This window comes from Mus caroli, unplaced genomic scaffold (assembly GCF_978045245.1).
Source record: "Mus caroli unplaced genomic scaffold, Mus_caroli_1 scaffold_17, whole genome shotgun sequence".
Classification (NCBI taxonomy): Eukaryota; Metazoa; Chordata; class Mammalia; order Rodentia; family Muridae; genus Mus; species Mus caroli.
Window position 1 is genome coordinate 91,416,818 of NW_028227272.1, and position 13,784 is coordinate 91,430,601.

At 40.1% G+C, this 13,784-nt stretch overlaps 1 protein-coding gene across 8 annotated transcripts in view; it reads left to right on the plus strand.

Annotated features, from left to right (window-relative positions):
- Ttc3 (tetratricopeptide repeat domain 3) overlaps positions 1-13,784 on the plus strand; it is a 101,445-nt gene that overhangs the window by 27,561 nt on the left and 60,100 nt on the right. For all 8 annotated transcript variants that reach the window (XM_029470721.2, XM_029470716.2, XM_029470720.2 and 5 more), the window contains 5 exons: positions 5,008-5,062; positions 10,018-10,180; positions 11,129-11,174; positions 12,291-12,414; positions 13,509-13,572. In XM_029470721.2, coding sequence (XP_029326581.1) covers positions 10,048-10,180; positions 11,129-11,174; positions 12,291-12,414; positions 13,509-13,572 — 367 coding nt within the window. In that variant the 5' untranslated portion in view covers positions 5,008-5,062; positions 10,018-10,047. The remainder of the gene's footprint in view (positions 1-5,007; positions 5,063-10,017; positions 10,181-11,128; positions 11,175-12,290; positions 12,415-13,508; positions 13,573-13,784) is intronic.

Consider the following 13,784-nt stretch of genomic DNA (forward strand, 5'->3'; position numbering starts at 1 on the left):
TTTTGTTGGTGGGCAACATTTTATTGGCTGTATACTCAAATGATCCATCAAATTTTATCAATATATGGTTTGAATAGGCCACTTGAACTGGTCTGAAGATTACTTATAATTAGGGATATAGATTATTTTCAGTTAAGGTAATTAAATACAGGTTTTTAACAACTTGGTTTAATTTTATTCAGTATTCAGGTACTAATGTATCTGAAGGATAAATTCATGATAAGCTTCTTTTGTTAGATAAAGGAGCATGAAAAGTTTTAAATCTAGGTTCTTTGATTTAAAACTTCTTGCTTCTGTTGATGGTTGTTAGTCACGGTATATTTGACGATAGCTGAGTGAATTCTGTTCGTATTCTAATAGTAATATTAAGCTACTTGGGAAATAGTTAATTGTTTCTTTCTTAATCTAGTTGGACCTTGAAAGTAATTACTTGATAATACCGGGGGTTGGGAGGGAAATCCTCGATAGCTAGCAGAGTTCTTGTATATTCCACATATACATACATGTTGTAGTTTGAGAGTGTCAGCAAATAGTCTTCCGTGCCCTGTCCAGAGTCTGTTAGGAGATGGTGCAGAATGTAGGCTACCAGTGACCAAGTACCACCTGCATCATTGGTGCAGACACTGGGACTGGAGCCTTTAATCTGATTGCTAAATGGTTCATTACTGATTAATCTACAGTCACAGGCAGAACCAGCCAGCAAGGGCCTGTGAACTTTTAAGTCTGGAAGAAAAGGTAATCTGATGTTCTCTGTGTGTTTAAGGTCCCAGAATAAGGAATAAAAACAAAACAAAACAAATTATATGTAAAGTGTTAGATTGGAGATTGTCTGGGCAAATAAACATGCTTTCATGATAACTATCATAAGTTGGAACACTTGGGCTAGAGCACAGTTCTCAGTGGTTAATAGTTGACACTGCAGGTCTCTTACTGTCATAGACTTGTGTGCACAGTACCCATCCCACTCTTGTCTGCAGTGGTCTGGATGAGCAGGGTTGTACCTACTCTGCTTACATGTTGCAGTTATAAGATCTGGCCATGTGCTGGGAAATCTAGTGTAACTTACACTCACACATGGCCAGGTGGGTTATTTATAGTATGTGTTGTTAGAACCACTGGTACACTGTTATGGTACCTCAGTACTACCATTCAGCCTGACTCAACAGCTGACACCAGGGTTCCAGTTATGGTTGATGACAGAAGTGAGCAAAGATAGACATAGCCCCTGTGTTCTAGCCAGTGAGACAGCAGTGTTAAGCCTGAAATTAGAAGTGGCATGTTGTATTCAAGAAACTGCTGGTGTGCCACATGACCTGAATTACAGAAGGGAGGTTAGGGTCTAGACTTCGTAGTTTATGTTATGACTGTTGGCCATTGAGAAGGGTGGTGAGATGCCAAAAATTTCAAGAGTTGAGTGTTATACATGATTAGTGCCCTTAAAAGCTCATGCTGGACACAGAAAATTGCTTTGGACGACCTGCACAAAGGCTGAGGCTGTAAGCATGCCAGGCTGGAGGAAGGTAGCTAGAGTAGGCATAGGACAGTGAGAGGAGTCAGGATATTTAGAGGTGACGTTGACAGAATGGCCCATGGTTTAGTGCTGAGATAAGACTATGGAGACTGGTATGTGTTCTTACCAGATTCTTAGATTTTTGGGCCTGCTTATTAAGCAGTGGGAGCCATTGGAAGAGGAATAAATTTATAGGGGGTAGAATCTGAGTTTCTCTATGTAAAAAAGTAAATGACATGTTTGGGATAGATGTCCAAGAAGATTGAAGTTGGAGATGCATTTAATATTGCTTAGGAAAGTAGGTTTCACCCTCAACTGAAGAATCATTTGAATTTTGAATCCCAGACATTCTGGCTTAACTGATGGAGGGTAGAGCTTGCAGAGTAGACTTTTTGAAGCTTCCCTGGGAATTAATATTACTGTTCAGGCAAGATTGAAACAACCTTGCTGTCTTTTAGTGAGAGAGCACAAGGTAAGAGAAAGAGGAGTCAAGTTGAACCTTGAATATCAATCAGGGAAAGGTGGCACCTGGCCTGAAAACTATTTACAGGTGTCCAGAAAGAAAATAGTTTATAGAAAGAAGTGAGAGGACACAAGTGTCTAGCTGCCAAGATGTGTGAGACAGTTTGGATTTAGAAATACAGACTCTTCATTCAGTAACCAGAGGAGCTGTCAGTGGAAGGCTTAGAGCAGAAGATGGCTGGTGTGAGCTGAGAACTGTAAGGAACTTGGAAAGCTATCTGTAGACAACTTCTAAAAGTGCCTGGGCAAGAGATTTAATGCACAAGGCTGACTTAGGTCTAGCTAACAGATAGAACTGGTTTAATGGTGAAGAAACAGGATCCTCAGGCTCCAGAAGGAGGTGTACAGTGGCTCTGCACTGCATCGAAGGCCTCAGTTTTCAGCCTAAATGACTTGGTCAGAAAGCTGCCACCTCACCTCCATGGTGGCAGGGTTACTCCTGTGACTCTGCTGTCAGGCCAATGGTTACATTCTCCAACAGAAGAAAAAGCCAGGTGTTTTCTTGTGATCTTTTCAAAAGTAGTACATACACATCCTGGGAAATATGTGTATAACAAGGGAATAGACTGGATTTTCCAAAGTGGACAACTTGAAAACAACATCCAAATTACAGCAGCAGGCAGACAACCCCGGCTTGCTCTTCCAGTCACTGCCCACCTGTCTCCCCAGGCCAGTCTGTCTGGAGTTCCATTGGATCGTTTTATTTTTTATACCATGCAAATGTGTGTGGCTCTCAAAACTGTTCCCAGGGCTTATGTTGTTGCTTGGACTTGCATTCACCTACTGCATGAGTATACCGTGTTTTATCCATTGTATCATGGATGAACATTTTGCTGAGTTTCTAGTATTTGACTCTTTGTGGTATCAAATTCTCGTTGAGTGTGCAATCAAGGACAGAGGGCATACTTGTGTTTTGCTTCAGTTCATAAGTTTCCTGTGATATATCATTTCAGTCTACTGCAGAGTGTGAGGGTTTCAGTCATGTCCTTACTGACACTTAGTTTCATTTTAGACCCGTTGGGTATGGAATGGAATAAGCCTAGTGTTAGGCTAGCATTTTTGTAAGTTGGTTAAGGATTCTTGACTATTTTCTCATATCCTTATTGTTTATTTGGATGTCCTCTATTCCTTTGCCCCTGAGCGGAATGTCTGACACCTTTGTGGTTTGGATGTGAGTTATGGAGACATAAGTTTTACAAGTATCTTCATACTCTTGAGTGGCTTTCCCCTTCAGTACTTGTTCTTTGTTTTCTTGTCATCAAAAGCTGTTCATTTTAGGGATAATGAAATGGTCCAATGAGTAGAGGCTCTTGACACTAAGCCGAAAGATCTGGGTTTGATCCCCAGATTGCACATGGTAGGAGAAAACAGTCCTCTAAGTTGTCCTCTGACCTCTACACTTGACCTCCTTTCTACAACATAGAATCACACGCACACAATTAACTTTAATATAATACAATTTATAAGTTCTTCTTATGGTGAGCACTTTATGGTGTTCATAATCTTTATCTGCTTTAAGGCTACCAGGGTGTTCTGTGTTGCTTTTAAAAGTTTGTATCCCTCCCCCTCCCCCTCCCCCTCCCCCTCCCCCTCCCCCTCCCCCTTCTCCTTCCTTCCTTCCTTCCTTCCTAAGATTAGTGTTGCTGCTTAGATTTACAGGCTCCTGGGCTTGGCTTTGCTGGTGAGCCTGAGGCAGTGACTGGCACTTGTGTGAGTGTGTAAGTGGATCAGCACCACTTATTTATTCTGTTTGCCCCATGTACTATGTTATCACTCTTGTTATAGATTGGTTGGTGTAGACTCTTCTGCCTGTTCCTCCATCCTAATTGTCTTTAGGAGATTTTGTTATTTTGGTTTTTCTTCTCTAATATTAGTTTGGTATATACCTTTAGTAGGTGGTAATGTCTGATGGCATAAGTTACCTCATTTTCTTTAAAAAAAATTTTTTTTTGTAAGTACAAATACATTGATGTGTTCAACTTTGAGATGATGGACCAGTAAGTTTACACAAGACATTTAAACTAGAAAAACAAAAAAACAGACAAAGATCATTGAGAAGATAAAATATTGAAGCCAGTGAGAGGGAGTATGTGAACTCACAGTAAAGAGTAGGATGTCTGAGCCAGTGCTTTAGGCATTTGAACATTTTTGGGTGGTGTTAGGTTTCTGTGTGCATGTGGTGAGGACTTGTGAAACAGGTTGTTAGAAATGTCACCACAGATACATGCCAGGATACAAACTGAGGTGTGGACCTTCTAGTGTCTGACAGTGTAACACTTTCTAGTGTAGTATGTACCTCAGCCGAGCAGCTTGCTACAGATGAGAAAGTGGGCCCAGAGCCAGGGTCATCCTTCAGGCACCAGAAGAGGCTGCAGTCTAGTTAGACCACTGGAGACTCATTCTAGAGCAGTGGTTCCCAATCCGTGGGCCGTGACCCCTTGGGGTGGTTGATCGGTGTTTTTACAGACTTCAGAAAACATATATTTACATTACAATTCATAACAGTAAAATTACAGTGATGAGATGGCAGTGAAGATAACAAGATGGAAAATCTCTGTTCTGGAGTTTGTGCTCTGTTCAGTATAGCTGAACCAGTCTGTTGTGTGAAAGACTGGAGAACTACATTGTTGAGAATCAGTTTTGTTAAAAGACAAACATAGTGTATAAAAGCATATGGATAATAAGTCGAATGTAGATACTGGAAAGCTATATAAAGAACTCTCTAGAAACACTAAATGTAATTCCTGAGTCGTTGCAATGGGGTTCGGGTAACTACTCCCCTTTATTTTACCTCTCTGTATTTTCTAACGTTGCTAGAGTGGACATTTGCTATATGGTTTGATTTTTTTTTTTTTTAACTAGGCTATCTATGTTCATGTAAAATTCACAGCATACGAGTAGATACATGATATATAGTACTTTTAAAGTAAAACCATGAAATTCTTAAATATTTTATTTCTTGTTTTTCTTTTTAGAAATGCACTTAGCGATGGAAAGAGGGCCATTGTTTTGAAGAACACCTGGCCAAAGGTAAGCTTCTTTTATATTCTACAATGAGCAAGCCCTTGAACATTACTGTTGTGTGAGAATCAGTGTGTGGGATCATGTATTTGTATGTAAAAATGCTGGGTGACATTTCAGAGAACTCAAGGACAGGAAATGGGTTCAAGAGTTTATAGTCAGTTCCAGGACTTGCTGTGAGAGGCTGTGAGAGGTAAAAAGCATCCGAGCTAGTTAGACACCTCGGTTAATGGACTAACCAGTAAGGGGCTGAGGAGAGGGGGTGGGGAGGAGGAGAAGAAGACAAGGAAAATTGAAGAACACAGGAGAGACTTACTCCCCTCACTGTTAGAAGGTATTCAAAGCTCTTCCCAAGTGATAATTGTACTTCAAGGCACAGCCATCATAGTATATAAGCATGACCTTTCACCCCCAGCCTCAGGCTTCCTGAATAACACAGGGCACAAAAACCCGATAAGAGAGTGGGCTAATAAAATGTAAGTTTTCACAAAAAAACTAATCTTGAATGGTCAATAGAAATGAGAAAAAATGGAGGTGAGTTCTCTGTTCCTATGTCAGGTGACTCACAACTGCTTCTAACTCCAGCTCTAGAGGATCCAGATCTCTTCTGGCCTCCCTGCCACCCACACAAACAAATACAACCCCTCCCCCTTAAACACACATTCTCTCTCTCTCTCTCTCTCTCTCTTTCTCTCTCTCTCTCTCTCTCTCACACACACACACACACACATATAAAAAAATTTAAAAGTAAATAAAATCTTTTTGAAAATGAGGAACTCTCAATTAGTAGTAAAGTTTTAGGGGATAAAAACAGAAGGAAGAAAAAAAAAACTGAATGGAACAGAGTGGAAGACAGCCCCAGCAGATAAGGGGAGGTGATGGTGTTGAAGTTGTTTAGGTTGGCAAAAATTGAAGAGACTGAGGGTCCTGAGTGTTGTGGTCTTTGGGTAGTAACAGAGATCTCTGGTGGGAGGGTGGAAAGATGTATGATGCACACACCCTATAACACGGATTCTGTATGCAGATGCTTTAGATTCCTTACTCTTCCATGTAGGTGCCCTAATAGTTACTTGATTTTATAGACACCCACCCTAGAAACCCCTTTGCACAGCTACACCTGGTGAAATGTACAAAGGCAGTCATTTTCTTTATTTTTCCTTTTGGTTTTTATATTGATTGGTAGATTGATTGATTGAGATAATGGGCATTGGATCTCGAAGCTCATGTTTTATCAGAGACCCCCACCACCGAGCTCTCCCCTCGCTCAACACCTTCTCTTTCCTTTTTGAGACAGTAGTTTCACTAAGGTGCCCTGGATACCCTTGAACTCATTTTATGGTCCAGGCAAGGCCTTGAACTTGTCCTCTTCCCACTTTCTCCTGAGTCTCTGAGATGATTGGTCTCTTGTCAACAGACTCTCTTTAGCATTCTTCTTGCCTAATAGTCTAGTGGTAAAGCAGTAGGTGGATGTGGTAGTTTTACATGGTCAGAGTTATTCCTGTGTTTTTTTCCTTCGTGTTCCCGTCTTGAGCACATTCACTCTCCCACCTCACTCTTAGGTATTCTATCTCTGGTTTACTCTGTTGTCCCTCGGCCTCCTCACTCTCCTCAGATGTGCAAGACCCAGTTCACTGTGTTGTTTTCCTTTCATCTGGAATGCTTTCCCTCAGCATTGGCTAGCTTTTCTATTACTGGTCATTCTTCACTCAGTGTCCCCAAGTCTACTCTTCCTGTTTACATCAAAACACCAATCCTGACTTGTAGGTATCTCCCATTCTCTTTTCTTCTTCCTTTCTCCCCTTTTTACCATGTAGCATTTAAAAAAAATACACCATGTGTCCAGTTAAGTAACATTTCTAAGGCAAGGTGTCTGATTTACTCTAGAATCCAAACTGTCTTGATACTAGAACTAAAGCTATAGGGAGCAGTAGACAGATTAGAAATGAAACCCCCAGAATAGAGAACCTCAAGTACACAGACCCACATAGTCACAGCTGACTTTAGTAACAGAAGCAAGTGTACAATAGTGTTGCTGGCTTCATGGATAAATTCCCAAATATTAGATTTGTGTTAGAAATGAGGTGACTGACTCATCAAAAAAATATCTATATCTATATGTATTTTAAAAAGAGTATTGAGGGGCTGGAGAGATGACTCAGTGGTTAAGAACACTGACTGTTATAAGTCCTGAGTTCAATTTTCAGGACCACATGATGGCTCACAACCATCTGCAGTGGGGTTCGGTGCCCACTTGGTGTGTCTGAAGACATCTACTCATATACAAAAAGTAAATGAATAATTCCTAAAAAGCAGTATTGAATCAATAAAAGCAAGCATAACATAGGCCCAGAGGATACTTAAGCTGTTGATAGTCTTTGCTTCTGAGTGGGAAAGGGAAGAGAGGCAGCAACTGATCCAGAAGGTTGTGGGGAATCTGAGACATAACATACTAAAACATAGTTCTCTCTGTGTATTACCTTAGTCTCTATTTTCCTAAATCCTAAAACTATTCGTTTATTTATTTAAATGGGGTCTTAGGGCAGGTGAGATGGACCATCAGGTAAAGGCACTTTCCCTATAGGCCTCAGAGAGGACTAACTCCTAAAAGTTGTCCTCTGGCTTCCACAGGTGCACTGTGACATGTGTGGACATGTGTGCACATGCACACCCCTCACAGTAAGTGTTCCAGAGAGACAGATTGTTGAGGGCTGGATTCAGCATTAGCTGGTGCTGTGTTGAGGGTGCTCAGTGTCTGCTCTTTTCATAATGATCACTTTCTTGCTTGAAATAGAATTTTGTTGATCTCTGAAACTTGCATTTCTCGAGTATTTAATAAGTATTTTGTAAAACAAGTAAGAGATAGAATTCTTAGTACTAAAACCCAGATCATGATGTTAGTTTACTAAAGATCTCTTATTATATTTTAGGAGTATTAAAGCTTCCTTCTTTCATTGTATGTATGTATGTATTTATTTATTTATTTATTTATTTATTTATTTATTTATGGTAACTGAGTTAAAACATCTCTCTGTAGGCAGCTTTTTCTCTCCGACTGCTGCTGCTCCTTCCTGTTCCCTGTGCTGAGTTTTAGGCTTTCTGAGTAAGCTGGAGCAGGCTCAGGCTTGCATGCTGCTCTTCTATTTTCCATCACTTTATTCTGTTGCCACAGTCAGGGGGCCTTTCTAAGCCACATTTTCTTATCTTTTTGTCTCTGTTATTCTCTCTTAGCTGAAACTATAAATTTATAGTTTATATAGGCGTCTCGGTTTTTCCATGCAGCAAGAGCCTTAAACACCAACAGTGTAGTCCAGGGAGCAAGAGCCCTCAGTTAATCTGTGCAGTTATCCTGAGGGGTGACCTCAGAATCCTGATGGCTTAGGTGCCTGCATGCCTGTAGATTAATCACAGCTTTCCCGCAACTGCATTGTCAGGATAGAATACTAGAATTGATGATTCTGCCATGACAGAAAAGTTAGGAATAATGGCCTATAGTTGAAGGAAGGAGAGATAGGCAAACAGTGGGGAATTCCTACTTAATGCCATAGATAGGCAGAGTGTCAAAGGGAGAACAGAACTGTAACTGTTGGTTTTGAGAGACGCTTCTAATTTAACCTTAAAAGACCTGAGAAAACTCTTGTAAGTCATTACGAGTTGAACTGACTCTAGTTTTCTAGAAGTTCCAGAAAAGGACTGGCTAGAAGTGAGAATCAGGGGCGAAGCTGGGGGGGGGGGCGAGGGGAACCATCAGAGAAAGTATTATCGGGGGGTCTGTTGGTTTTGTGCCAGCTGCGTCCTCTCTTAAAGCAGCCATAAACACTGTAGCTGATCAACGTCTAGTGGGAGGATCCCGACCTTGTAGCATGCCCAAGGGATCTCAGATGTCAAGAACAGAGCATCCACCCTTGGGGACAAGTAGTGTTTAGCAAGGTATAATATGTATTAGTATCTCTGATCTAAGACTAGACATTCTGTCTAAAACTTCTTAGAACTCATAGACGGGTCCCTAGAACATAGCACAAGATCTGCATAAACACATGCCACATACATATGCTACTGATTTCCCTTAATACAACTGAGGTTCTCTCATGGATTCTTGCTAAAACAAGTGTTCTTGTCAAAATAAATTTTAAATAAGGAGATGTAGACAGCATCATGGCATCAGGTTCTTTGCTTTGCTCCTGTGATGTGCTGTAGATTGTAGTGCAGTTTGCTGCTAAATCGTCTTGTAGTAGATTTGTGCCTACAATGGGAGATTGGTGTGTGAGTAGCTTGGACAGGTCTGTAGTTGAGCCTTAGGATTCTAGAATAAAAAGTTAATATTTGGAATCAGAAAGGATCTTTGGTTTTGTAACAGAAATCTTAACATTGGAATGAAGAGTAAACAAAAGCAATGGCTCTCAGGCTTCTCTTCTGTGGAAACCGTGTTTAGAGATAAAGCAGAAGCAGTTCGAATGGAGGAGCCCTGCTCAGAGGTGGCCCAGCCAAAGCCCTCATTTGTTTCTGTGTCCTGGGATGTGGTGGCAAAATGGCATGCATCCTGGTGGCTCCTTCTAGAAATGTTTTGATTTCAAAGTATAGGGAATGTCATGACTTAGAGATGTACTGCATTCAAATATTTTGAAAAAAAATTAAGTTGTTTATTTATAACTAATAACTGCTATACTTCATTTAATAAAATAATTATTTTGTTCCTTAATAGTAAACCTTAACAAAAGCTAGACTCTTTTCTGGGGGTTCAAACGTCTCTTAAAAATGGTTTCTAGTTAATTATTAAAAATTACTTGCCTATTTATAACTTTTTACTTAGCTCGTTAGCCACTTTATTTTCTAGGATATTAATATTTTAGTTTTTTTTTTTTATTGCTAGGCCTAAACTAATCCATTTCAACCAAAATAGTTTTCCTTATCTATCTGCTTTAAGCATACTTTTTGAGAAAAAAATTAAATTTATCTTTTTGGAACAGGGTCATTATCGTTATTGTGATGCTCTTTGTATGCTGGGGGAATATGACTGGGCCCTGCAAGCAAACATAAAAGCTCAAAAACTCTGTAAAAATGACCCTGAGGGAATCAAGGATCTAATTCAGCAGCATGTAAAGTTACAAAAACAAATAGAAGACCTACAAGGTATTTCACCTAAGATTCTTTCGGTTACAGTGGAATTCCCTTTAAGACTCTCGAGAGTGGATTTCGTGGATTAATAAGGACCGCACCAGGCCTCGGGTGGTGTGTACTTGTGCTTTGATTGGTCAAGTCACTCAAGTGTTCTGTTCCTGTCTGTGTGAAGCTATGATAGTGTTATGTTCAACTAGGTAATTGAAAGTGATTTGGTAATTTAAACACAGTAGTCAAAGTTTTATTTGCTCTGTAGAGAAATACCCCTTTCTGATAACTTTTTAAAATAATTTTTTCTGTTAATTTCCTAAGAAAAGGCCTTTAAGTATTGCTTGATGTTTTTGCACCAACTTTACAACTAATTATATAGCATGCTGAGCATCTATCATCCATCCATCCATCTATCTACCTATCTATCTATTAATCTATCTATTTCAGAATTTGGCTGTGACAGTCAGGAATTGGAAGTTCTCATTTAATAGTTACTCCTTCTGCCCGTTTTCTTTCTTCCTTCCTCATTTTTCTTTCTCTGGCACTTAGAGTTCCTTATGCCCCACTTCTAGCATGTAGATCTTCCTTCTGTTATTTTTTTCCCCCCACTTTGGGTGTTTAGTGTCTGTATAGCTGAGTTGCGAAGTTCTATTTATCCAGCAACTATTATCATCCAGCATCATGAGATTCTAAGATTGTGAGCTCCTTGCAGACAGGTACGGCCTGGTTCTCGTTTATGTGTAGCTGGCATCTTAAAATTGATACACGTAATGGGATATCTGATGAGATTATGTAGCAGTTTGTTGACACCCTGAAACTAAAAGCATCTAGAACTGTAAAAGTGCTGGGATTTACCACTCAGCTTTGAAACTTTATGCTTTCTACTATCAGCTGAAAGAAATTTGAAAACCTTTTTCAAGTCTGTGCTTCCAGTCCATTGATCACTGTGTGTGTGGTTGGCTTTTGTAGGTCGGACATCAAATAAGAATCCAATTAAAGCTTTTTATGAAAGCAGGTGAGTTAATACCAGGTCAGTGGCTGCTACTTGGAAGGGCTTTGCCTCATGAATTTAAGGATCGCTGTGCTTGTCAATTTATGAGCCAATAGCAGCTTTAAGTGATGCTGGAATCAGACCTAGGGCCTTGTGTGTGCTGGGCAGGTGCTCTACCTACTTCTGATTCCATAATGGCAGTGTCTCATTAGGGTAGAAGAGAGGCTTTTTTTTTTAAGCTTTTTGTTATGTTTGGGGTGTGTGCACGTGTTTGTGTGTCTGTGTGTCTGAGTGTGTTTGTTTTAATGTATGTGTGTGAGAGTATGTAGGAGAGTATATGTGTGTGTGTGCATGTGCATGTATGTGTGAGAATTTGTGTGTTAGTGTGTTTGACTATAGGCGCGTGTGTGCATTTGTATTGGTGTCATAAAAGTAGTTGTCTTGGGAGTTGGTTCATTATTTTACTATTTTCTTGGAACTTCTGAAGAAAAGTATTACTAGTGTACACCTATGGGAAAGAGTAAAATGAGATTTTAAAGTTACCTGGCTTCAATGTGGATCAGTATGGCCATGCGGGTCCTAGCCAAGGAGTTGCCGGGATGACGCTTGTGCCTGATGCCCTTCGTTGTCTTGGACACATGACTTCAGCTTCCCAATGTCTTTCAAAGGCTACAGATAGGCTTGAGTGTGCTTACAGGTAAAGATATAGTAGCCAGTGTTCTACATTTGATAATTTGACAGTTAAAATAGATTGGGGAGGGGAAAGAATATGATACTGTTTGAAAATTTAAACATAATCAGAAATGTAATAAAAATTAAAACAGATGAAGTTTTTTCTGAGACTTTGTTTAGAGGCATTGGATACCAAAGCTGTTAAAACAGGAAGCTGTAGTTACTTTGTCACTGGAGTCAGAAACAGTTGTGCTGCACCACCCTTCGCTTTAGGTGAAGAACCTCCTAGTGCAAGCGTCTCCTAGCACTGCGAATGTGTAAAACCTGCCGCAGGCGTGGAAGTGTTTTCAGACTGTGACACTTGGCTGTCAAGAACCTGGAGCTGAGTGCTGCAGCCTGTGAAGAAGCCCTTGCAGCTGTGGCAGTGTAGGCGCGACATGACGGCTCGTTGTTGTTTGTCACCTCCAGGGCTTACATACCTAGAAACTCATCAGCACCTGCTTTTAGAACATCACTTAACTTTGTGGAAACAGAAAGAGGTTTCAGAAAAACTAAGTACAAAATGGCAAATGGTGGCAATCAGAATCAAAAGGTAAGCTTAGCTAAGAACTGATCATTTCCAGTGTGAGTAGGATCGCTGGTCTCAGTGATGCTTCGGTGGTAGATGTTTTGCTCATATGTGACTTTTTTTTTTTTTTTTTATTGATATCGAGAAAATAATTCTCCCACATCAGGCAACCTGGCCATCTCATAAACTACATAAAGTTAATGTTTAAGTTTTACAGGATTTACCTTGAAGTCACTGTTATTTGTTTTAAAAATAATTTTCCAAATACTATTTTGCCACTTACTTGTGTCTGTATGTCCTCTGTTTCTGTCTCTCAGCCAGTCTCTTGGGGACAAGCAACAGTATAGTGTAGTAGCTAGGTCTCTATTGCTCCTTCTCAGTGATGCAGGTTTTCCTTTCCTGATCTCTGTCTGTGGGGTAATGGTTACTTGGTGTTCTGCCAACCACCACCCAATTGCTGTTGTTGGGAGCCCAAGGTATTTCAGTCATTTTGTTACCCTTGGCAGCCATGCTTAGCCTGTGTTCAGCACGTATCTATGTTTAATGTTTTGGGGTTTTTCCAAGTATCATAAGTATTCCTCTAGCCCGACTTTGATCGGATGTCTCAGATACGTGTGTCTGAGCGTTCTCAGACTTGTAGCATACAAAGCTGAATATATGTATGTTTGACTTCCACATTTGGAAGGAAATGGGGGTATAGTTGATGTTGGGTGGTGATAGGTAGAAAAGGGAATTTTTCTAAATCCTATATATATATATATATACACTCATTTTGTAGATAATACAGAAAATGCCCAGAAAGTTTCATTCCAGTTATACACACCTCTGATGTGAATAACTGTGTGCTGGAGAAGCACATAGGTATTATTCAACAACCTCTACATCAGGCACCGCCAAGTGTCAGACAGAGGATTGTCGTTCTAGAGTTTGCCATTTCTCTTGGGTCCTCATTGTTAGTTATCATTATGTTTGCTTGTTTGTACAGTTAGGAGTCATAACCAGCTGTGTTTTTTAGGTCTTGATTGAATCCTATCATATTCTAGTTAAATTCTATGTGATTGCTGATTCTTTGGCTGTATTGACTTTAAAAACCTCACTAGTTTTATTTTCACGGGCAGGTGGCAGATGAGGCTTTGAAGGGGGACGATTGTGACTGTCATCCTGAATTTCTGCCACCTCCAAGTGAGTAGTCTTTTACTCGTTGTTGCCATCCAATCCTCTGCTTGAAAGTTTGTGCAAGCTTCAGTTGGTTTTATTGTAGTTCTTCTACATGGTGATACTTATAGTAATATTTAATATAAAAAGTAGCAACATGCTTTTAGTCACCTTTTCACCACTCCAGTGAAATACCTGACTTGGGTTAGTGATAAGGTAAAAGACCTGCCTGTTTGCTC